This window comes from Sciurus carolinensis, chromosome 4 (assembly GCF_902686445.1).
Source record: "Sciurus carolinensis chromosome 4, mSciCar1.2, whole genome shotgun sequence".
NCBI classification, from domain to species: domain Eukaryota; kingdom Metazoa; phylum Chordata; class Mammalia; order Rodentia; family Sciuridae; genus Sciurus; species Sciurus carolinensis.
In genome coordinates this window covers 38,105,823-38,131,717 of record NC_062216.1, presented here as the reverse complement: position 1 = coordinate 38,131,717, position 25,895 = coordinate 38,105,823, and the positions used below count along the sequence as shown (strand labels likewise).

The 25,895-nt window shown below is 35.2% G+C and overlaps 1 protein-coding gene and 1 non-coding gene across 2 annotated transcripts; both read left to right on the top strand.

Moving 5' to 3' along the window:
• Nucleotides 1-639: 639 nt before the first annotated feature.
• Nucleotides 640-25,464, top strand: Lrp2bp (LRP2 binding protein). Its single transcript, XM_047550937.1, has 10 exons — nt 640-729; nt 1,264-1,537; nt 1,970-2,096; nt 2,828-2,940; nt 3,765-3,878; nt 20,287-20,429; nt 20,508-20,613; nt 21,686-21,909; nt 23,701-23,875; nt 25,155-25,464. Exons 3-10 carry the CDS (start codon nt 1,991-1,993, stop codon nt 25,218-25,220), a joined length of 1,047 nt encoding a protein of 348 aa, XP_047406893.1. The 5' UTR covers nt 640-729; nt 1,264-1,537; nt 1,970-1,990; the 3' UTR covers nt 25,221-25,464.
• On the top strand, nt 13,562-13,668 carry LOC124984093 (U6 spliceosomal RNA). Its single transcript, XR_007108557.1, has one exon. It is a non-coding gene; the product is annotated as a U6 spliceosomal RNA (small nuclear RNA).
• Nucleotides 25,465-25,895: the final 431 nt, after the last annotated feature.

Genomic DNA, 25,895 nt, shown 5'->3' with positions numbered 1-25,895 from the left:
CTGTAAGTAGTTTTTAGTAAACATTCCCAGCAGATAGGGAGAGGGTCACTAACTCATAAAGATCTGAGAAGGCACCGACAGTATTTCTTACACCAGCTCTTCCTGTTAAAATCACAGATTTCTTTCAGATTCTGTACTATCAATTAATGTATTAATGTATTCTAGAATTTTCTAGATTTACAACATAGGTGAAGAATTGTCAAACTTCAAATGATGATTTTTTTAACCAATCCTAACACTTAACCAATCCTAACAGAAATAAACATACTGCCGCTTTTTTTCAGTCTTCTCTTAGTTTTTATTTTCTGATATTAAAAAGTACTAAATTTCAGGTTCTTCTATTACAAGAGTCCTTCCATGTTAAAACGTCCCATGTCTTGCATTTGTTGGAGAGAGAGAATAATAAAGAAAAACACTGGCACAAGTGCATCCCAGCTGTTTGACTAGCCACTGTGACACTGGATAATTGAACATCCTCACCAGGCCTCAGTTTCTTCACGTGTTCAGTAGACCTCATAATAATCCCTATTTCATAAAATTTTGTAGGAGCGAGTGCCTGTAAGGCACTTAGAACAAATAACAATATCTGACATTTAGTAAGAGCTCAATAAATCTTTTTTATGTTCCAGACCCTCTCTGGTACTTCTTTTAGGCTACAGCAAAAATAAAACCAAGCAAAAAAACATGTGCAGTCTTATAACCCGAGAGGACAATATGAGTTCAAACAAGGTAAGGTTTTACTTTCTGATTTGCTACCTTTCTGATGCCATTTCTGAATACCACAATTAATTTTTAGACTTTTTTTTTTTTTTTGCCTATAATAGCATTCTGGGTTAATGTCTTCAGTGAAAATAACAACTTCTACATCCAGTTTCTGAGTAATTACTGAGTGAACAATATCTGAAACATCCTATTTGAATTGTTGTTCATTTATATATTATACTCTTTAATGCAACCACAGATTTTGGGAATCACATAATCAAATAATTTTATATGTCTAGAAAGGGACATTTTAAAATCCCTTAGTTCAAACTACTTATAATAGTCCAAACTGCAGATGAGGACATCAATTCTTAAAAAGATTTACTCTTCCAAAATCATGATAGTTCAGTGAATTGTTTTTGCCAATAAACTGAATTTCCTGCATTTCTTCTTATTTAATGAAGCAAATTATTTTCTAAAAATAATATCCTGTAATTATACAAACGCAACCTTCCAATCACACTAAGAATCTCTTGAGTTCTTCTCTTGTTCACCAATCAGGAACCCGACTGGAAGCTTGTCCCTGATTGGTGAAAATAAGCTGTAACAACAGAATGTCAAGGAGTAAACAAAAAAGCACAGCAACTGAGTTTGCAGTCTGACTACCTTCAGCATAGGCCAACCTGGACTCCTTCATCCCAAATGAGGTGACCTCTACATTTTATATGAAGGCTCTGATTTACCATTCAACTGTGATCTATCTTATAACATGGCATTCCAATACAGATGGGAAGATAAAACTGAACAACACAGCTAAAATAAAGGGTATTTCCAGGTAAAGTAGACAAATGATTTCACTTGACATGGGTTACTTTGATAAGCTTCAGTTACAAGACTACAGGAAGTTAACAGCACCCGTGAGCTATTTCTATGAACAGAGTCACCAATTTTGAAGTGGCGGCAATTGTAGTGGGTGACATGATTCACTGCTTTGTGTGAACTCAGCCAGACAGGACTCACAAGCAGGTTTCATCATTAATCCCATGCTGTGCAAAAAGGCATAGAGGGTGGCTAAGGCTTATAGCTGTGGAGTGTCCTGGTTTCCTAGGAAAGAATGTTCACATCTTGGAGCTGGTGGCTTGCTGTCCTGTCGCTAGGCAATGAGGGGAGGCTACCTTTTATAATGGGTGCTAATTGGCAATGGAATCTCTGCACTTTTCTGGAGACAGAATTTTCTGCCATCTTATTCTTTTATTCTTGTTTATAGGATACAGATTGTGGAAACAGGATGAAGCTGACGAGTGAAAATTTGCCCAAGAACCCCTTTTATACCTCTATAGCTCAGTATGCTGCTAATCACCCACAATTCTTCCAATGGAGAAAGGAAAAGACTGGTACAAACTTGGATATTTAATCTTCCCTTAGAAAATATTTTTACTGGAATTTCATTATGTACAGTAACATAAACAAGACAAGGAATGTATCTGACTTATATCAAGGAAGTGATTAATTTTACAGTCCTTTCTAGATTTCCTGCAAGAATCTGTGAAATTTCTACTTAATTTGGCAGCAAATTATCAGTGGAGGAATCTCACAGTTTGATCCTGATTCTGATTTTACTCGGAGAATTTAATAATATGCTTCAATAAAACGGAAGCCAAATGTCACTTCTATCAAAGAGAACAACATCATGTTTTACTTGAAATGGGCACTTAAAACTACTTTTTATTGTTTCCTGTAGATTTACACAGATTTAATTTGGGTGGTCATCTTATTTGATGAGAGTAGTTCTAATTAAAGCTCACAGTTAAGGATTTAACTCACCTGCAAGACAGTTTTGCCGGAAGAAAAATCAATGCATGCACATAGACTACATTTTAGAACTCCTACCCAGCAGTGATCAGGGTTAATCTGAAAAATCAATGAGTATTTCTTGAGTAGGACAGGTAAAGTGTTAGGTACTGTGATAGTGGTCTTTTTTTTAGGTAATGCTTTTTCCTTGAGGAATGAGAACTAGGAAATAAAATAATATTAGTATGAACAGTGCCAGATAAATTGATATAATTTAGTACTTTGAGAAAATTTCCATTGTATGATTAATAGAATGTTTACTTTCTAAAATCAGATAATTACAGCCATTCTAATTTGGTGGATAAAGCATTGCAGCTCTTGAAGGAAAGAATAAGAAAAGGAGATGCTCTGGCTTATTTCCTACGAGGTCAACTATATTTTGAAGAGGTATCATTTTTTAAAAATTTGTTTTCATTCCCTATAATTCTCATAGCAAAATTTCATGTAGAATTCCTTATGTTGTTATACCAGGAAATTCTGTCAAATTATACGGATTATGGTTGTGGCTTTAAGTATGATAGACGACTACCAGCCTAAGGAGATCTTTAATCTTTTTTCGCAAAAATCATTTTAATAATGTCATTTATCAGAGTCATTTTGGTATAAAAATCCATTTTCATATTATAAGTTAAAAATTGAATTCATACATTTTTGCTCAAAATATTTAATATTATTTATAAGGTATATTCATACTAATAACAGTTGAAGGCCCTGATTCTTACCTAGTTCTTAAAAGTGACTTTATAGTGTAAAGAGGCAATTTCCCTTTTTACTCACATTGTGCTGGAATAGCCTGGGAGGTGAACCTAACAAAAATTATGCCAACTAAATGTCCCAACTGCAGTAAAATAGCTTCGATTCTTCATCAAACCCCAAGATAGACTTGAAAAGGGACCATCCCCAATCCTTCATGATCCATTGACTATTTGGACAGTTATTCACCCATATCCCACTTACTCTCTAAACTTTTGATGGCATATTCATTTATTCTGGAAACAAATATTTGTTGAGGACTCATGCACTTGTCAGTCTGAACTCACATAGCCCAATGGCTAACACTGTGACCTCTCAGCTTTGGCCATGGGTTCCAATATGGCTGTATCACATATTAACTGTGTATCCTTGGGCACAAATACATATCATCACGATGCCTCAGTTTGGGATTACTTTATCATAATAAAAATAATTAAATATTTTCTGGGGGCTTATAGGGATGGTATGAAGAAGCATTAGAACAGTTTGAAGAAATCAAGGAGAAAGATCACCAAGCAACTTACCAGCTAGGAGTAATGTATTATGATGGCCTGGGGACCGTTGCAAATGCTGTAAGTTATTGTTTTGTTTACAGTGTTTAAGATTTCATTGTCAATGGATTATTTGATACAATTAAATTATGTTTTAATAATACATCTCTATTTTTACATTTACATTTTAATATCTAATTTTTAGCATTTTAAAGGTTATTGGTATTATATTCATATTTATGTAAAAAAAAATTATGTTTGTCTGTCTCCCCCCTCTCCATTTCAACTCTAACCCTGGGTTATCAACTCTTCCAAAACCCTTCCAGATGCTTATGTACCAGGTTCAACTATCAAAAAGAATAGACCTCTTTATACTGGAATTTTTGATAAGTATACTTTGAATGATTCTCCCCAGATGCTAGAAAAATATTTTCTATTAATTTTCTCTCTTGTGCTAGGATTATCCCAGGGACTTGCTTTTATATTGAATTGGTCACTATATTTTTGTTCATGTGGTGAGCAGACAGAATGAAGCAAACACCAGTTGAACAAAATCTTGTTCGTTGGACACATTTTGGGACAGTTTGTCTCTTCTGGAACATATAGTTCTCTCATTGAGAGTTCACTTTCAGGGAAGGGAGAGGATTCAGATCCCTTTGCTGATCATAGATCTCATAATTAACAGTAGACTCTTGAACATGTTGAAATATTTCCTAAGAATATTATAGATATTTTCTTCAAATCAAGTGACATTAGATAAAAATGGAATTTTTGCACTGAATTGATAGTAAAGATACCTATCTGTTGCTCTAAATTTTGAGATACTAGGTCAGAAATAGATACTGGGGAAATTCAAGTTGCTCCTGACTGAGCAATTATATTATCAGTTTGCTGTGAACTTTTTAGTTATATAATTTGAGTCATGAAGGGTCAATTAGAATTTTTAACTTCTCCAGAGATAATGTTTCTACCATTTGCTTTCAATAACATTTCTTTTTTAAATGATTTCCTTTATTTAAAAAATTATTCCAAAGTCACATGCCCAATTAAAAAATAAGCAAAAATAAAATCACTCCAAATTCTACTATCAACATTAACACTTGTTATTTTATGAAAACAACTTACCAGAACTTCATTTTGAGATCATATAGCCAGTTGCCGATCTCTTTGTAGATGTTTAGTATGCATCTTCCTGTCTCTGATTCCACATCTAATTCCTCTAAAAATTCACCACTTGAAATATACACAAATTCTAGTATTTAAGGCAGTGGAAGTTGTGAACTAATACTGTTCATAGTGGCTATTGTTGTCCTTTAAATTGCTCTTGAAGGACATAAATGTGGTTAGAAAATCCATTTATATTTTTTTGTAATGGAAACACCTGCTGTGCAATCCATAGGTAGGTACTTCCCCTCACTTTTGTGGTCTTTTTGCCCTAGATAGTTAGATTAATGTATTATTTAATTACTTATAATTCCACAACTTTTGGAATGCTGTCGTAAACAATACCAGGTGCTGGAGAGTCAAAGATGAATATAAAAGACTTTGATAACCTGATGCATTTGGGTGTCCTGTATTGCAACAGATACTCACTAGGCTCAAAGGTGGTGGAGTCAGGCAAGTTTTCATAGAACAGTGGACACACTGAAACTTCTTGATAAGAAAAGCATTTAAGGCAGGGCGCAATGGCACACACCTAAAATCTAGGGAGGCTGAGGCAGGAAGATTGCAAGTTTGTGGCCAGCCTGGGCAATTTAGTGAGAACATCTCAAACTAAAAAAATATAAAAAGGACTGGGGATGTAGGTAAGTGGAAGAGTACCCCTGGGTTCCATCTCCAGTACTGAAAAAACAAATCAATGTATTTTTTAAAAAATATTACACAAAGTCTCAAGACCTTTTGGAGATGCACTCTGTGGTTATGCCGCGTTCTTCTTTATTAGTTATCAGTTTTGCTATAATGAAAGATTAGTCACTTGACTTCTAGAATTAATTGGGAACTAGAAAAGTAAAGGAGGACCAAGAAAAAAATTATGAAGGATGTAGTTATTCCTTCATGAAGCAAGTTGATGCCAGACTGTGTTTATTACCTAAACACAGTTGCCATGAAACTTCCCATGTCTCTTTCTAGAATGAAAATTGTTTTGAGGTATTGGTGTTATAGTTATTTGTGCTTTCTAACTCAGTGGTCCCCTATTTACATTTGAATACTATCAAGGCTAATCCATCACATGAGCTATGGGATTATTTAGCATGAAATTTAGAAATAAGTGCTTAGGAAATGACAGTAATGGTAGGATTATATTTACCATCATGTTCTTTTGAAAATTTCAAAATATACAGTCTAATCAGAGAGAATTTACAAAAACAAAAATAAATAATTTAAATTTTCCAAAGAAATAATAAATTCCCAAAAAACTTGGGGTCAAGGAAAAATATTTGCTACACAGAAATAGAAGAGCAGAAAGCCATAAATAAATTTGGCAGGACTTGACCAAGAGAAATATAATATGAATATTAATGGTATTTCAATTCTAGTCTCATCAATCCAATATGAAAGAATGAGAGAAAATTACAATGTAACATAAGTTAAATTTGTGAAAACCAATCTTTAAATTTTTTTTCTTCAAAAACTTAGAGCATTCACAATTTCATAACTTGACTTTTTTAGAAGTAACACTGGTATTGTGCTGATGCAGGAAAAGGTCTTCATTTGCAGAGTATACTAAAAGATTTAGGGGAGAAGTATCCTGATATTTACATGTCTGGGAATAACTTAAAACAGATCAGCAAATATATATAGAAATAGGAAGTAAATATATCAAAATATTGTTGCTGAGAATCTGTACAGTAGCCATAGTGTTTTTGCATTATGCTTTTTACTTTCCTGTATGCTTAGAAATTTTATATATAAAGTAAAGAGCACTCACAGAAACTCAATTCAGTCATGGAACAAATATAATTTGCATAAATTTCTCTTTTAAAAAAGAATACATTGCTTTACTTAAAGCAAATGATACAGAAAACATTTTCAAATGGCTAACTGAGGCTGTTCCAAAGAAGTATGCATAGAAACACTCATTGAAACTTAATGGAAAAAATAAAGTTATATTATGATAACTTAAGTCATAGTCAATATGGAAAACATAAAAATACAAAGCCTATGTGTGTCAAACATCATAGCATCAGACTACATAAAATGTGCTAAAAGTCAACAAAATATCTTAAATTAAAATAAGTGCAACAAAATAGAAAATTTCGAAGACATCAACAGGTTTCTAGAGACATATGAATTGCCTAAACTGAACGAGGAGAACATACACAATTTAAATAGACCAATTTCAAGTAATGAAATAGAAGAAGTCATCAAAAGCCTACCAACAAAGAAAAGTCCAGGACCAGATGGATTCTCAGTCAAGTTCTACAAAACCTTTAAAGAAGAGCTCATTCCAATACTTCTCAAAGTATTCCATAAAATAGAAGAGGAGGGAACCCTCCCAAACTCATTCTATGAAGCCAATATTACCCTGATACCTAAACCAGACAGAGACACATCAAGGAAAGAAAATTTCAGACCAATATCCTTAATGAACATCGATGCAAAAATTCTCAACAAAATTTTAGCAAATCGCATACAAAAACATATTAAAAAGATAGTGCACCATGATCAAGTGGGTTTCATCCCAGGGATGCAAGGTTGGTTCAACATCAGGAAATCAATAAATGTAATTCACCATATCAATAGACTTAACATCAAGAATCACATGATTGTTTCAATAGATGCAGAAAAAGCATTTGATAAAATACAGCACCCCTTCATGCTCAAAACACTAGAAAAAATTGAGGTAGTGGGAACATTTCTTAACATTATAAAGCCCATCTACGCTAAGCCCATGGCTAATATCATTCTAAATGGTGAAAAACTGAAAGCATTCCCTCTAAAAACTGGAACAAGGCAGGGATGCCCTCTTTCACCACTTCTATTCAATATCGTCCTTGAAACTCTAGCCAGAGCAATTAGACAGACCAAAGAAATTAAAGGGATACGAATAGTAAAAGAAGAACTCAAACTATCCCTATTTGCTGATGATATGATTGTATACTTAGAGGAACAAGGAAATTCCACCAGAAAACTTTTAGATCTCATAAGTGAATTCAGTAAAGTAGCGGGATATAAGATCAATGCACATAAATCTAAGGCATTTTTATACATAAGTGATGAATCTTCAGAAAGAGAAGTTAGGAAAACTACCCCATTCACAATAGCTTCGAAAAAAATAAAATCAATCTCACAAAAGAGGTGAAAGACCTCTACAATGAGAACTACAGAACACTAAAGAAAGAAATTAAAGAAAACCTTAGAAGATGGAAAGATCTCCCATGTTCTTGGATAGGAAGAATTAATATTGTCAAAATGGCCATACTACCAAAAGTGCTATACAGATTTAATGCAATTCCAATTAAAATCCCAATGATGTACCTTACAGAAATAGAGCAAGCAATTATGAAATTCATCTGGAAGAATAAAAAACCCAGAATAGCTAAAGCAATCCTTGGCAGAAAGAGTGAAGCAGGGGGTATCGCAATACCAGATCTTCAATTCTACTACAAAGCAATAGTAACAAAAACGGCATGGTATTGGTACCAAAATAGACAGGTGGATCAATGGTACAGAATAGAGGACATGGACACAGACCCAAATAAATACAATTTTCTCATACTAGACAAAGGGGCCAAAAATATGCAATGGAGAAAAGATAGCCTCTTCAACAAATGGTGCTGGGAGAATTGGAAATCCATATGCAACAGAATGAAACTAAACCCATATCTCTCACCATGCACGAAACTAAACTCAAAATGGATTAAGGATCTCGGAATCAGACCAGAGACCTTGCATCTTATAGAAGAAAAAGTAGGTCCAGAGCTTCAACATGTCAGCTTAGGACCAGATTTCCTCAACAGGACTCCCATAGCACAAGAAATAAAAGCAAGAATCAATAACTGGGATAGATTCAAACTAAAAAACTTTCTCTCAGCAAAGGAAACTATCAGCAATGCGAAGAAAGAGCCTACAGAGTGGGAGAAAGTCTTTGCCACTAATCTCCAGAATCTATAAAGAACTCAAAAAACTCTACACCAAGAATGCAAATAATCCAATCGACAAATGGGCTAAGGAAATGAATAGACACTTCACAGAAGAAGATCTACAAGCAATCAACAAACATATGGAAAAATGTTCAACATCTCTAGTAATAAGAGAAATGCAAATCAAAACCACCCTAAGATTCCATCTCACCCCAATTAGAATGGCAATTATCAAGAATACAAGCAACAACAGGTGTTGGCGAGGATGTGGGGAAAAAGGTACACTCATACATTGCTGGTGGGGTTGCAAATTAGTGCAGCCACTCTGGAAAGCAGTGTGGAGACTCCTTAGAAAACTTGGAATGGAACCACCATTTGACCCAGCTATTCCACTCCTTGGCCTATACCCAAAGGACTTACAATCAGCATACTACAGAGATACAGTCACATCAATGTTCATAGCTGCTCAGTTCACAATAGCCAGATTGTGGAACCAACCTAGATGTCCTTCAGTTGATGAATGGATAAAGAAACTGTGGTATATATATACAATGGAATATTACTCAGCCATAAAGAATGATAAAATTATGGCATTTGCAGGCAAATGGATGAAATTGGAGAATATCATGCTAAATGAGATAAGCCAATCTCAAAAAACCAAAGGACGAATGATATCGCTAATAAGTGGATGATGATACATAATGGGTTGTGGGAGGGGTTAGTGTTAGGGTTAGAGTTAGGGTTAGGGAGGGGGGCAAGAATGGAGGAAGGAAGAACTGTATAGAGGGGTGGGAGGGGTTGGGGGGAAGGGAAAAAATAACAGAATGACATTACCCTATGTAAATTTATGATTACACAAATGGTATGCCTTTATGCCATGTACAAGAGAAACAACATGTATCCCATTTGTTTACAAAAAAATAAATAAATAAAATAAAATAAGTGAATTTATTAAAATTAAATTATTTTGATTTCTTAATATGATAGGTGATTTTCAGTAAATGATGGGTAAATTTTATAAACTGTAGGATCCAAACCATAAACTTTCTTACATGACTTTTTAAGACTGGTTGAGGCACCAAAATTGAATATTTTATGTTTGAGCACAAAGAAAATCATAGCATCTCCCCCCAACACAGAAAATTGTGTGTGAAAACTCCATTTCTTGAGATTTAAATAAATGTATCCAATTTTCTTCCACCACTACAGATTCATAGATTATAAAAATCAAAGAATTTCAAATTACAAGTAATTTAGATTCTCAATAGTCACCTCTGCTTTTTTTCTTCACTGTCTTTTGAATATCTTTCAAATTCGTCCCCAGCTCTTTATTCTCATTCTTTTCAGTTCAGACCCACAGTACCCTTACCTAATTAAAAACAAAAGCAGGTCCCCTACTTCTGCCATGTAGCAAATTCATCATTCATACTGCCACCAAAGCTATCTTTTCAAAATATAAATCAATCTTGTCCTGTCTTTGGTGTCAAAAGGTCAAAATAAAGAAGCATAAAGGTGGGATGTTCCCATGGAAAGCCAGGTAGTTGACTGCCAAGAGGAGAGGTCATATAAAGTAACATTTATTTGGTAAATTCTCCTTGGCTCAGAATCTGGCTTTTAACCTTTCAATTCCAGAAACTTATCATGTCTTTTCCACAGGTCGATTAACTTTTGGAAATCTGAGTGATACTAGCTAAATCAAGTTACTGAATTTCTGACTATTTAACAACACATCACAACCGCAAGGCAGCTCTGAGTCACCAAAGTAGAGGCAAATTCATCTCATTTTCTCACAGAAAGCAGTTTAGTCATCTCTCTTATAACCTTTCCATCATTCAGGAATCTTTGAAAGCATTTGAGAGGCTTCTATGATCATATTATCAAAACAGCACTCTTCCTTAGTTTCTAACCCAATAACTGTCATTCCAATCCCTCACACAAACCCCAAATTTCCTGTGTCTGCTTGATTGCTCCCATCAGGTGCTTTACAATATAACCTCAGGCCCAGCCCTATATGACTGTATCTGAACTTGGCACCAGGATTCCACATGGAAACTTGAGTTCAGTTGGTCCCACCAAGTGTCACAGCTGGATCGCTTGGCTACCACAAAATATATACTGTACTTCTCAGGACATCTATTTTCTCACATATTCTTTTTTTTTTTTTTTTTTTTTTTGGGGGGGGGTTGCTGGGGATCGAACCCAGGGCCTTGTGCTTGCAAGGCAAGCACTCTACCGACCGACTGAGCTATCTCCCCAGCCCCCTCTCACATATTCTTGACTCCATCGGCTTTTTGTTATCGCTCCCTCTCCTGCTGCTTTCTCTTCTAAAACCTTATAATTGGCAAATAATGTCTCCCACATGTGCCCAGCCTTTTCTCAGAATGCTTCCTGGTCTTATCAGACACTTGATTGTCCCACCAGCAAGCCCTCTTACATAAAGAGCTTTCCTTTTAGTCTCCAATGTACCATGCTCAAAGGTGGCACTGCCATTTTGCTTTTATCCCCCAATTCATTTTTCAACCATTGTCTCATCTCTATACCCACACAAAGTACCTACTTTAAAGTTTGTACCAATCCATTGCTTTCCTAGTTCTATCAGCTTCCAGGTCATTGGTCATTTCTTTATATTAATCTGAAGGCTTTGACTCTGTTTAGTTTTCCTTCTCAAGTCATTCCATCATTTGATCTGACTTCAGTGTCCATGAGAATGGACAACCTTAACCATAGAGGCACAGTGCACCTCCAGTGTCCATTTCATCCAGCCATCCCCTTGTCATTCCCTGAAAAATCTTGAATAAACCACATATGAAAATCTCAAACCCCAGTATTCTACCACATGACCATATCCCTTTACCCTCCAGGTCTCTTATTCCCTCACTGTTATTGAATAGTCTCTGGCATCTTAGTACAATCCTTCCATCTCCATTTTCTTCTAGTCTTGTAGTCTCTTCTAATATATTTACTTTCATATTCAACTCTAACCTCATGTGTGATCCCGGGAACCAATATCTGTTCTTCATCTATTCCTATTGCAACTCCCCACACCACATCTTTAAGCTGCACATTCACAGTCCTAGAATGATCTTCCATTTATTCTTTTAATAAATTTTTATTTAGCACCCATCATTGACCTAATATTTTTCATGGCACTGAAGACACTGCATTACACAAGAGGATAGATAATGAATTAGATGAACTATGAAGAATATAAAATAGGTTTATATATGAAAGTGGCTAGAAAGACCATTTTAGATCATAAAGATCTTTATAGTCTCAGATTGAGAAAGCCATTTTGAATAAATGATGAACTAAAAACTGAGCAATAAGGAGTAACCATGTACAGATAGGCCTAGGAGAACATTGCAGGGAGAAGAAATAATTAGTTCTAAGGCCTAAGATACCAAAAGAAAGACAATATGGCTGAAATGTCAAGAGTTAGTGAGGCAAGGGTCAGAACTCTTGAGATTTGACAAACTATGGCCAAAAGCTTGACTTGTAGTCTCAATGCAATGTGAAATCACTCAAGAGGAGTGGAATAAATCTGACTTACATTTATAAAATCATTTGTCTGTTATGTAAAGAGAGGGTTGAATAGATGCAAGAATGGAAGGAAGACGTATATTTATGAAGCTATGTAGTTCAGATGATGACTTTAACAAAAATTATAATAGTGATTATGGAAATAAATAAAAGTGGGCAGATTTAGGATATATTTTTTAGAGGGAGCAGAACTTTACTAAAAGTGGGTTGGCTTTTAATAAAACAATGGAATGACTGGGTGAGGAGCAGATATGAAGGATGACAGAAATACACAAAGGTTTATATTTGAAAATTGGAGATGTCAAGTAGAGTGTCAGGAGTTCAGTGGTGCAGTCAGGAGTGGAGACTTAAATAGTGGATTAACTGTGGAGCAGTGGTAGTTATGGCATTAGATTGGACAAAATTGATGAATGAGTGAACACAGATAGGGACGCCAGTTATGGACATACTGGAACCATCCAATATCTAATGGTGAGAGGAGAAGAACCTACAAAGGAGAAGGAGAAGGAGGAGGAGAAGGAGAAGCATCCAGGGAAAATGCAGGGAAATCAGAAGTGCATGGTGGGTGCAGGCCATATAGCCCATCTCGTAGAGGGTCTGCCTCTCATGCTGGAGGCCGGGGTTCGAGTCCGCAGCACTCTGGGTTTGTGAAACCAACGTGCCATCGTTCCTTTAAAAAAAAAAAAAAAAAAAAGAAGTGCATGGTGATCTGGAGAAGTCAAATGATGAAAATATTTCCAGATGGAGAGAGTGATCATCTGCTTCAAATTCTGCTGAGAGGTTGAGTAGAATGAGCACTAACTATATGTTTAGATGGATTTCATTGGAGACCTTGATAAAAGCATTTTCAGTTGATTCATAATGGACCTTAATTGGTTGAGGAGTTATATGGAAGTAAGGAAGGAGAGAGAAGCACAGAATCTTGTAATCTTATAAGTGGAACAAATGACATGAACAGTAGCTGAAGGGGATCCTGGGCTCAAGAGAAATTCTCCCTACTCCCCTGCTCATAGAAACCACTGTATGTTTCAAAGTTCATACACAAAATCCAGAGGAAAAATTGATAAATAAGGTAAGATGATAGGTCTGGTGTTTCATTCGATTTCCTCTGTTTTCTTGGTGAAATAAAAGTAAAGCTATATGCTCACCTCAGCTGTATATGTCCTAGAATTGGAATAGCACAGAGAAAAATAGCAGAACCCATGAATAAGGATAACATGTAAATTTGTAAAGCATCCATGTTCTTTATGAAACTAAAAAGTAGAGGAAAAAAGTGAAATCATGATAAGAGAAAGAGGACAAGAGAGGTAGGTGAGGAAGCTTGAATAGAAATAAGGAAGGTCCTAGGTAAGTGGAAGAGATAACTGAGGAGACAAATTGTTAGCCTTGCTTACCAGTGTTGAGGGACTCTTCTCAAATCTGTTGTTATGAATTTAAAGAAAGATTGTCATTATGATTGTGGGGTTTTTCAACCATATTCAGCTGCTTAAGCAGAAAAATGGGACATTTGGCAGGTGAGCCCATGTCATGAATAAAAATAGATGATGGATATAAAAAATTTGGTGATAGATATAAAATCACTTTGGTAACATGGGAAATCAGAACCCAACAGAGTAGAGAGACAATGAAAATCGGTAGGTTCAATGGTTTGCCTCTGGCAACTCCAAATCATTATGGCTTGAATGTAATTATATAAGATCAAAGAAGCAAAAATAATCTGTGGGTTCCTGTTTACCTAGGATTACATTTTTAGCATATAATTTCCCAAGGTAAAGGTACAAAAATAAAATTAATTTTTTCCTCTTCTCTCATTAATTTACCAAATTATTCATGATACTAATTTGATTCACAGCCTGGTTGAACCATATATGTTTTATGTGAAAGACTTAAAATGTCTTTTTTCTTTTTCGGGGAGCAATAAAAGGTCAATGCTATCCTAAAGAGATGATAATGACATGTGGGCCCCAACATTAGGGGAAGCTACAAGTAAAATTTGAAACTAGCATTGAGAGGGAAATGTTGCTAATTTTTCACTGAGATAAACTTGTGGTGAGGCCTGTTGTACCTGAGTTTCAGAATTCTGAAAAAGTTTTAAACACTTTCTATAGCATAAGGCAGAAATAATTTGAATGAATTTAGCACCACATTCAGGACACATTGATTTATGTGGCTTATGGTATACAGATTGATCAGGCAGTAGTCCTGGCCATCATTTGTCAGTATATCTATTTTCCAGAGACACTATTTTCATATCTTATCTCTAATTGCTACCCTTCAACTTTATGTATTAAATAAAATCATAATCAAATTTATTACAAGAGTTTTTGTGAATCTTAAGTTGATTCTAGAATTCATATGGGCAAATATGCAATATAGTTAGTCTGATTTTAAAGAATGAACAAAGGGAAGGGAAGGGACTTACACTAATAAATAGGCAAATATATCCATAGTACTTAAAACAATGTGAAATTTGTTTAGGAATAGATAAGTAGATCAAAAAAATAACAAAAGATTGAGTTCAGAAAGACCCACATAGATGTATGGGTATTTAGCGTATCATAAAATCATTAATTCAAATCTATAGGAAATAGTGATGGGACAATTTGATTTCCATTTGGTATTCTATTTTGATTTATTAATTTTAGAGCTATATATTTTTGACATTTTTTTGTTTTTAGTAGTTTCCTTAGAGTATGCATCTCTAACTTATCACAACTTACAGAGAGAGGTTTTTATTTAATACTCTCCAACCTTGGTGCTATTTGCTGTGGTATATATGTTACATTAATATCCTATCATACAACCAGAGAAATGAAACGTTGTACTCCATTTGTGTACAATGAATCAGAATGCATTAGTCATGTATAACTAAATAGAACAATTAAAAAAAATGTTATCAACTTCAAAATATTTCAGTTATAATTCCATTACCTCAAAAATTCAGTTATAATTTTTGGGTTAGTCACACATGTTTTGAAAAAAGTCTAAGTACATACATATGTGTGTCTGTATGTGTTCTTTGATATTTCTTACATATTTACCATATCTGATGCTCATTTCTTCTATCAACCTAAGTTGCCATCTGGCATTATTCCCCACTTTCTTTCAACCTAAAGGTTTTTAAAGGGCATTTTGTACAATGAAGGTCTCCAGGTTGTGAATTATCTCCAAAATTGATTATTGAAAAATGTCTTTAATTTGCCTTCAGTTTTGGCTAATTGTTTTTCTAGTCGACAATTTTTTCTTTCTGCATTTTAAATATGTTACTCTAAAATCTTCTGGCCCTCCTTATTTCTCCTTGAAGTCACTCATTAATTGATTCTCCCCCTATATGTAACATGTCACTTTTCTCTGTCTGCTTTCAAGACTTTCTCTTTGACTTTCAGCAGCTTGCCTGTGATGTATGCTTAGGAAAGGGCTTTTGTGTTTATTCCACCTGGTATTAATTGAATTTTCTGGATCTCTTTCAGTTGCAGTTTTGAATTCAAAAATAACCTCTTTTCCAGTTCACTTTAGTAGTTTGCACTACCTTTAAACATTATTCCTTATATTCTGTCCATATTTAAGCAATGTTATCAGTGATAGGATTCATACAACCACTTCAACAACTATTACCTTAAACTCCTTCTTATTATCTAGCTGAGGGAAAAACAGTAGGGGCTGACCTCATCCATCATCATGGTTTTTATCCAGGAATAGCGATGTGATAGCACAGTGAAGGGGTAAAAGCTAGAATGAAGCCTATGAAAACATATTTGATTGTCCAATGTTATAATTTATACTTTTGAGCTATAGTTAAAGATTTATGTCTGATGGATACTGGAGGGGAGGGTCACAAAAAAGTGGTTGCTAGTGGTTAAAATGTCTTCTTGATTTCTTTGTGATTATGTAGATATCATGAAGATTAGTATATTGACTGGATATTATCACTAAGCACACAGTCAAAATATGTTTAAAGAGAAGACAGTGTCTGGTAGGGATTCACAAGTGTACTATAAGGATGATAAATGTGATATTTCCATTTTCACCAGGATTTTAAAAATTTGAGTTTTTCTTTTTTCTATTAGTTAGTTTGGCAAAGGGTCTATCAATTTTATTTATTCTTTCAAAGAACCAACTTTTTGTTACATTGATTTGTTTTTAAATTTAAAAAAATCTCCATTGAGTTCAGTTCTGATTTTATTTCCTGTCTTCTATTGATTTTGGTGTTGATTTTTTCTTCTTTTTCTAGCACCTTGTGATGTAATGTTAGATTATTTATTTGGTATCTTTCTATTCTTTTAATGAGTGAGCTCAATGCTGTGAACTTTCATCTTAGAATTCCCTTTGTGGTGTCCCAAAGACTTTGGTATGTTCTGTCACTATTCTCATTTACTTTTAAGTATTTTTTATTTTGCCCCTGATTTCTTCTGCTATCCATTCAGGATTCAATAGTGAATTATTTAATCTCCAGTTGTTAGAGCCCTTTCTACTTTTTGTCTTATCATTGAAAGCAGGGCATTATCTTTATTTTTTGTATTTGCTAAGAGTTACTTTGTGGCCTAAAATATTGTCTATTTCAGAATATATTCCATGTGTTGCTGATAAGGTGTATTAAGGCATTGATGTCTGTTAAGTCTAGAGTATTAGTTGTATTTTTTTCATTCTGTAGCTTCTTCCTTTAATTTTTGTTTGGATGATCTACCTAGTGTTGAGAGAGTCATGTTAAAGTCACCCAGTATTATTGTATTGTAGTCTATTTGATTCTTGATATTGAGGAGGATTTGTTGTACATAAATGCTCCATTATTGGGGGCATAAATATTTACAACTATTATTTCTTGTTGTTGTATTATGAAATGGCCGCCTTTGTCTATTCTGATTAACTTTAGTTTGAAGTCCACTTTATCTGATATGAAAATAGAAATCCCTGTTCACTAGATCCTTGGAAATGATGTTTTTTTTCCCCATCCTTTCACCTTCAGTCTGTGAATGTCTTTTCTTATGAGTTGAGTCTCTTATAGACTGTATATTGTTGGGTTTTGTTTTTTAATCCAATCTGTAAGTCTATGTATTTTGATTGATGGAGTTTAAACCATTTACATTCAGTGTTATTACTGAGAGATGTAAGGTTGGTTCAACATACAGAAATCAATAAATGTAATACATCATATAAATAGACTTAAAGACAAGAACACATGATTATCTCAAGAGAAGGAGAAAAAGCATTTGACAAAATACAGCATCCATTCATGTTTAGAACACTAGAAAAACAATGGTAGAAGAAACATATCTCAACATTGCAAAAGCTATACACAACAAACACAAGGCCAACATCATTCTAAACAGAAGAAGAAAAAAAAAACTGAAAGCATTCCCTCTAAAAACAGAATCAATACTTCTATTCAACATAGTCCTTGAAACTCTAGCCAGAGTCATTAGAAGAAATAAAGTCAAGGGATATGAATGGAAAAAGAAGAGAAAGGAGTATCTCTGTTTGCTGATGACCTGATTCTGTATTTACAAGACCCCCCCAAAAAAAACTCTACCAGTAAATTTCTAGAACTCATAAATGAATTCAGCAAAGTAGCAGGATATAAATTAACACTTATAAATCAATTGCATTCCTATACTCCAACAATGAATCAGCTGAAAGAGCAATTGGGAAAATCATCCATTCACAATAGCCTCAAAAAACAAACAAACAAACAAAAACAATTAGGAATCAACCTAACAAAAGAGGTGAAGGAGCTCTACAATGAAAACTATAGAACACTAAAAAAAGAAATTGAAGATGACCTTAGAAGATGGAAAGACCTCCCATATTCTTGGATAGGCAGAATTAATATTGTCAAAATGGCTATACTACCAAAATTGCTGTATAAATTTAATATTGTCAAAATGGCTATACTACCAAAATTGCTGTATAAATTTAATGCAATTCTTATTAAAATCTAATGATGTTCTTCATAGAAATAGACATTATGAAATTCTGCTTGGTATTGGTGCCAAAACAGGCAAGAAGACCAATGGAACAGAAGACACAGATAAAAACGCAAATAAATACATACTTGTTGCCTCATACTAGACAAAGGCACCAAAAACATACACTGGAGAAAAGGTAGCCTCTTCAACAAATGGTACTGGGAAAACTGGAAATCTATATGCAACAGAATGAAAGTTAACCTCTTTCTCTCACCCTGCCCCAAAATCAACTCTAAGTGGTTCATAGACCTACAAATGACATCAGAAACCCCACACCTACTAAAAGAAAATGTTGACCCAACACTTTAACATATTGGCTCAGGAACTGACTTCCTTAACAGGACTCCTAAAACACAAGAAATAAAATAAAAAATCAATAAATAGGATGGCATCAAACTAAAAAGCTTCGTCACAACAAAGGAAACAATCAAGAGCATGAAGAGAGAACCCACAGAATAGTAGAAAATCTTTGCCACCTACACCTCAGATGGGGTATTAATTTCTAGGATATACAAAGAACTCAAGAAACTTAACAGTAACAAAACAAATAACCCAATCAATTAATGGACAAAGGAACCAAACAGACCTTCTCCAAAGAAGAAATAAGAAAGGTCAACAAATACATGAAAAAATATTCAACATCTCTAGCAATCAGAGAAATGCAAATTAAAACTACACTGAGATTTCATCTCACTCCAGTCAGAATGGCAATTATTAAGAATACAAGCAACAATAAATGTTGGTGAGGATGTGGGGAAAAGCGTATGCTCATATACTGTTGGTGGTACTGTAAGTTGGGGCAACCACTCTGGAAAGCAGTATGGAGATTCCTCAAAAAGTTGGGAATGGAACCATCATTTGACCCAGTTATCCCACTCCTTGGTATATATCCAAAGGATTTAAAATCAGCATTCCACAGTGGCACAGCCACATGAATGTTTATAGCAGCATAAATCACAATACCTAAGTTAGTGCCCTTCAACAGATGAATGGATAAAGAAATTGTGGTATATATAAACACAATGGAATATTACTCAGACATAAAGACAAATGACTTTATGACATTTGCCATTAAATGGATGGATCTGGAGACTGTCATGTAAGTGAAAGAAATCAATCCCCAAAATCCAAGGGTCGAATGTTTTCACTGATATGTGGAAACTAAACCACAATAATGGGGTGGGGGAGAAGAAAGTTCAGTAGATTAGACATAGAGGAATGAGGGGACATAGGAATAGCAAAGACAGTGGAATGGATCTGACATAATTTTCCTATGTACATAAATGAAAATACCTAAGTGAACCCCACCATCATGTACATCTACAAGAATGGGGCCCTAGTTTGAATAAGATATATTCCGTGCTTGTATAATTTTATCAAAAGGGATTCTACTGTCATGTATAACTAAAAAGAACTAATTTAAAAAATGTGAAAGAAGTTACTGGCTCTTCTTATACTTTGGTGAGTGTTAATTACTTTTGGTAAGTGCTGTTTCAGGATAAAGGGTACAAAGTGGGAGAGAGGAGAGGAAAATGAACCCATATTAAGACTAATGCAATTCTGGAAGCTATAAAATGAAGATTTCTTATAACCCAGATCTCCTGGGAATGCCCAATTAGGCGATATACTTTTTTTTTTTTTTTTTTTGTAGTGCTGGGGATTGAACCCAGGACCTTGTACTTGCAACTGAGCTATATCCCAACTGAGCTATATGCCCAGCCCCTAGCAGATGTACTTTTATACATTCTTTCCTAGCCTTTAAGAATCCATAACAATCCTTAGGCTGAGATCCGTGACATCATACAGTCATGTCCAAGGTGAACGCTGTATACTGTTGGGAGAAAAACTCAGTTTGGGTAAAACTAAAAACTAGGTTTTGTTTGTTCTTTTCCTTTGTGGAAGGAAAAAGGAGTGGATTATATGAAAAAAATTCTTGATTCTTCATGTCCCAAAGCAAGACACTTAAAATTTGCTGCCGCTTACAACCTTGGAAGAGCTTATTATGAAGGAAACGGGGTTACACGATCAGAGGAGGAAGCTGAAAGGTAATGTAACCTGAAAGCTAGATTTTGTTCTACTGAAATGCTGAAACAAAGAATAACTTGCCTTGCTTTCTCTTGTAGACTGTGGCTTTTTGCTGCAGACAATGGAAATCCAAAAGCTAGTGTGAAGGCTCAGTGTATCCTAGGACTGTATTATTCAACAAAAGAACCCAAAGAGTTAGAAAAGGTACATTTCCCTTTCTTCTTATTATTAATGCTAGCATGGCACTTAGATTCACATTTGTTTCACTCTTTCTTTTAGGAGAAGACAGTGGGAAATAAGTGTGCAGGGTCGAATGAAGCCTTGTATTTCCTTAAAAATGTAAAGAAAGTTTATATTAGGGGATTTCCATGCTCGTTTCACACCTTTCCTTCATCTGTAAATGCTGTCTTCTCTATCTCTACCACAGGAGACCATGGATCTGAGAGTATTTTGTATAAAGTTACATATACAAAGTATGACATTATAAAAGCTATGATAGAGTCCTGAAATTAATCCCCAGATTCTTTTCAGTGTGAATAAATAATATCACCTTTGATTTGAGGAAGTAGCCAATGAAATAATAAAATATACCAAGAATTAAAAGTTAAATTCATTTGAGGTCTTTACAGAAACATAATATCTTCATCATCAATGATGGGAACATTTTCCAAGAAATTCTATAGGGAGGACTGATTTCTGCTTCTAAGAGAGAAATTAATGGCAAATTAGTAAGAGGTGGTTAACAACTAAGACTATCCTCAGATAACTGAGCAGCCACTTGCAGATAATTTTTTTAAAGTAATTCAACTTCACCATAATTGAGCATCAAGCAAATGCACTTGAGATCACATATAACTTCCTTCGTAAGTCGTCTTTGATCTTGGCAGTTGCCTTCTCTTCCATCCTGCTGTGATTCTCACTTTTCCTTAGTGTCAGCAGTTCTTCTCTCCCCTGGGAGCCTCATTGCAGGTGTCCTCAAACCTTCTTCCGATTTCACACCTTCTTGATCCTTGCTCTGGAAAGTTCAAAGCCTGAAACCTATGATGGCTGGTCTCCCCTGCAGTCCACTGTTGCTTATGACCTTACCTGCATGAGGTGGACAGCAGAGGAACTTGCCGTAGCAGTCTTGCAGGCCTGTGCAATACGTTCAAGGGCCTAGAACTATTTCCTGAAGCCAAATGACAGTGCTATTTTACAGTTAAGTTTTTTCTTTCCAGAATTCCATTACAATTTCAAGTTGTTAATAATAAAATGATTAATTTGTGCTCCTTCTTAGGCATTTTACTGGCATTCAGAAGCGTGTGGCAATGGAAACCTGGAGTCCCAGGGTGCTCTTGGTCTCATGTACTTTTATGGACATGGCATCCGTCAGGATACTGAAGCTGCGCTGCATTGCTTAAGAGAAGCAGCAGAACGTGGGAACGTCTATGCGCAAGGGAATCTCGTGGAGTATTACTACAAGATGAAATTTTTTACAAAGTGTGTCACATTTTCCAAAAGGTGACTGTCTCAATCCATTTTGTGTTGCTACAACAGAACACCACAGACTAGGTACTTTATAATGAATAGACATTTGTTGCTCACAGTTCTGGAGGCTAGGAAACCCAAGGACACCATAGGTTCAGTTGACTAGGGAGGGCTGCCTCCTGGGGAAGGGATGAATGTTGTCTTCATGTAGTGGAATGTCAAAGGGCAAGCTAGCCCAAAGCTATGTGAAGACTCCCGAGAGCCTTAATCTCATTCATGAGGGAGGAGTCCTTGTGATCTAGTCACCTTGGCAATACCTGAATTTTGCAGAGGACACATTTGAACAGCAACAGTAAGATTCTGGATAAAATTTATTTCAGTAAACTGTGTGTGGTGGCACACGCCTATAACCCCAGCTACTTGAGAGGCTGAGGCAGGATAGCAAGTTCAGAAAGACACCCCACACCCCCACACTAAAAAATACTTGATGTTCTATGCTAGACTCAATCTGTTCATTAGAACTTTCTGCAATGTTGGAAATGGCTATTGAGCACTTGAAATGGGTCTAATGCAATCTAGGACTAGACACTTAAATTTATTTAATTTTAATGAAAAAGCCACAGAGGGCTAGTAGTTACCATACTGGATAACACAATCCTATGCCATTATCTTCAGGATTTCAGTGCTGTTAGGTGCAGCAAGGTTAACTTTTTAAAACATTAATTGCTTTATTTGTAAGAAGAAAAGAGTTTTATAGCAGGGTTATAAAAATTGTGCATTTAAAATAGCAGGTCAGCACATTGGAAATGTCTGTTAATTAAGTCTTAATTCTTTTCTGTGCTCCTCAGTCATGCAGTTCTATTGCTGCACAATCACAATACAGGTTCATGATTGTAAAATGAAACTAGTTATAAGCCTGACACTCTTATAAGATATATGGAAATTTTTCTCCGAGTCCATAAAGCTCCACACACTTTTCTACATACTATACAAAAGCAATGCACAAGGAAAAATAGACCTGGATGTTCTCAAGAGTCATCATCAGATTACGCATCTGCTGATGTATTTCATGATCATGCAGTTCCACAGAGCCCAAGTGAGGGACAGTGACCGAGAAAAGATGAAAGCAGGAAGGACCTGCTCTCCCGTCTCCCAACTTAGCTTTCAGGAAGCAGGTTACTTACATGAGCCACCTACAATGACCCTGAACACATGCCCATCCCAATTAAGAGTTTAAACTATTTCTTGAAATTGGTGGAACTTTCCATTATCTTCCACATTCCTATTCCCCCTAACAGTGTGGTTAGCATAGAGTTGACTGGATCTCATTGTCACACAATTTTCCATATTTGCCTCTCGTTTACAAAAGATGACGTTTTTTAAAAAAAATCAAACTTTTTTTTGTAGTTGTAGAAGGACAGAATGCCTTTATTTTGTTTATTTTTAATGTGGTGCTAAGGATCAAACCCAGTAACTCACACATACTAGGCAAGAAAATAGATGTGCTAGCTTCTTTAGTTTCTGGTTCTATTTTAAGCTTAAAATACTAATATTATGAGGAAAGTACTGTCTTTTTCTAATGGTTATTAAGCCTGATGAATATGGTCATAGGGAAACTGTAAAGTAACTGCTTTAGTTAGCTTATGTTCCCCTGGTATCAGCGGATGATGTCCCATGAACCCTCACCACTCTGCAGAACACCTCGTTCTCAAAGAACAGAGAAACATCACTTTGACCACAAGGACAATTCCTAGACACATCATTTTGTAAGGATGTAAACCATATCTGATGTTCTTTTAACTTCACAACCTAACGTCCTATCAGGATTGCTGACTACGATGAAGCTCATGACATCCCCGTGATAGCCCAGGTCACGGACTGCCTCCCGGAGTTCATCAGCAGAGGCATGGCCATGGCGTCCTTCTACCATGCGCGGTGTCTTCAGCTTGGCCTGGGCATCACAAAAGATGAAGCAAAGGCTCGACAATATTACTCTAAAGTAAGCTTTAGAACAAAATAAGTTAACTTTGTTAAATCTAAATGTTTTTGCATTATTCCGATTCCCAAACCAAGTCAATTTCAGGTTTTAGACTATCCTTAGTGTTCTTTCTAAATTAATACAAGCAGAGAAAATCCTGGGAAAAATATCTTGAAATGTGGTATATACATCCTGAAAAGGCAGCAAAACAAACATTGCGATGTTAGAACTCTTCCACATCATGGGAGGTGATCACCCCATTACTCTTCAGTAAAGTTGCCTTTAAGCTGGGCATGGTGGTGCACACCTATAATCCCAGCAACTTGGGAGGCTGAGATGAGAGAGAGAGAGAGAGAGAGAGAGAGAGAGAGAGAGAGAGAGAGAGAGAGAGAGAGAGAGACCATATTTAGAATACAGTGTCCATTTTGGCTATTGTATTTACTATGGGAGATACTGATGAATGGAGAAAATTTGGAGGCAGCAAACTAGTGAAGGTTCTGATCTAATCATGTCATATGGGGCACAGGAATAGAAATGGAGAATGGTTTATTCAGAGCAAAAGGACATGAGGGGGTTCTGAAGTGATCTCACTGAACTGATAGTGTCCTATAAAAAAGGAACTGTGGGGAGAAGCAACTAGAGACAGTGTTCTTGTGTTATGGAAAAAGGTAAGGCAGTACTCATGGAGAGCCAAGACCTAGGGTCATGAGACCCAGGCCTGACACAACTGAACCAGGAAACAAAAACAGTTTTCTCTACAAGTGACCTCCTGCCACTAGAAGCAACCAATTACCTAGTGACCAATTGCCCTGAGTACCAAAGGGACAATTTCTGCACATTGGTTTGGACAGTATAACCTGATATCTCTCCCAAATTCCTGACATTCTAGAAATGATGGATCTTATCACAATTTATTTTAGGCATAAAACTACGTATTTTAAAATAAGATTATTTTAGATACTGATATTCGTAAATGAAAAAATAGCAAGTTTGAGGCCATATGTCAATACTTTACTTATTAATTCTTAACATATAAGGCTGTCATTAATGCTTAAATTCTCTTTATCCTTGGCCCTGATAAAATTTTATCTCTTTCAAATGGTAAGTGGATGTTTTGAGCATGATCTATTTTAAATGGGTGAATTTCAAACTCCTTTATTTCTAGTAGGAAATATAAAATAGAAAGTATCTTAGGAATTTTCCTTGATATTCACTGTACTTTACTTAATATTCATTAAAAAAAGGAGACAGACTCAAACAATTAGAATACATTTAATAACTGACTCCTTTTGATTTTAAGGCTTGTCGTCTGAATCCAGCATTGGCAGATGAACTTCACTCCTTACTTATTCATCAAAGAATTTAGACCACAGTGCATTTCAACAAAGATCATCAATCCTAACACCATATAATGTGTGTATTTTTATAGCAGCTCTGTTTTTTATTTTCTGCATCCCAAGTTATATTATCCTGGGTATTTTACAGATGATATGTCACCTTTGTCCTTGAATTTGTATTCTATAATTTTTGCAACCAGAAACCTAGCCACAGGATCAAATTGCTAGAAGAGTCCTTGGAGATCCACCTCTTAACCTATAGCGTAGCCTAGACCATATTAAATTTGAAGCCATTCCTTAAATCAAATGTGTTTTTCCTTTCTTACATACAGTGTCTTAAAAATTTATCAATTCTAGTTAATAAGTTCAAAGCATAAATGCTACAAGCTTATTTTAAAACATCATTTGAAAGTTTCTTTAAATTTCTTTGGTGCTTAGTTTTATAAATTTTGAATAACTCATTGTTAATTTTAATTTTTTTCAGTGATGAAAAAATTTTAAGTTCACAAAATAGGGCCAAAGAAATATAAAGTATTATACTTTCAAATAAAATTTTTGGTAAATGTGTATAGCATTTCTACTTCTGAAGTTATTAAAGCTAAAATATTCTTTTAAATAATTACCTAACATTATAAACTTTTAAAAACGAGGGCCTAAGAAATTGCTTAGAATCTTGTTCCTCCAAATCTTACCTTAAAGATCTG

What these genes read in the sequence shown, in the direction of transcription:
- Lrp2bp (XM_047550937.1), top strand. Translation starts at nt 1,991, where the DNA reads ATGAAGCTGACGAGTGAAAATTTGCCCAAGAACCCCTTTTATACCTCT. An exon ending in TGGGGACCGTTGCAAATGCT is followed by an intron (nt 3,879 to 20,286) that starts GTAAGTTATTGT and finishes CCTTTGTGGAAG; the next exon opens with GAAAAAGGAGTGGATTATAT. An exon ending in TGTGTCACATTTTCCAAAAG is followed by an intron (nt 21,910 to 23,700) that starts GTGACTGTCTCA and finishes ACGTCCTATCAG; the next exon opens with GATTGCTGACTACGATGAAG.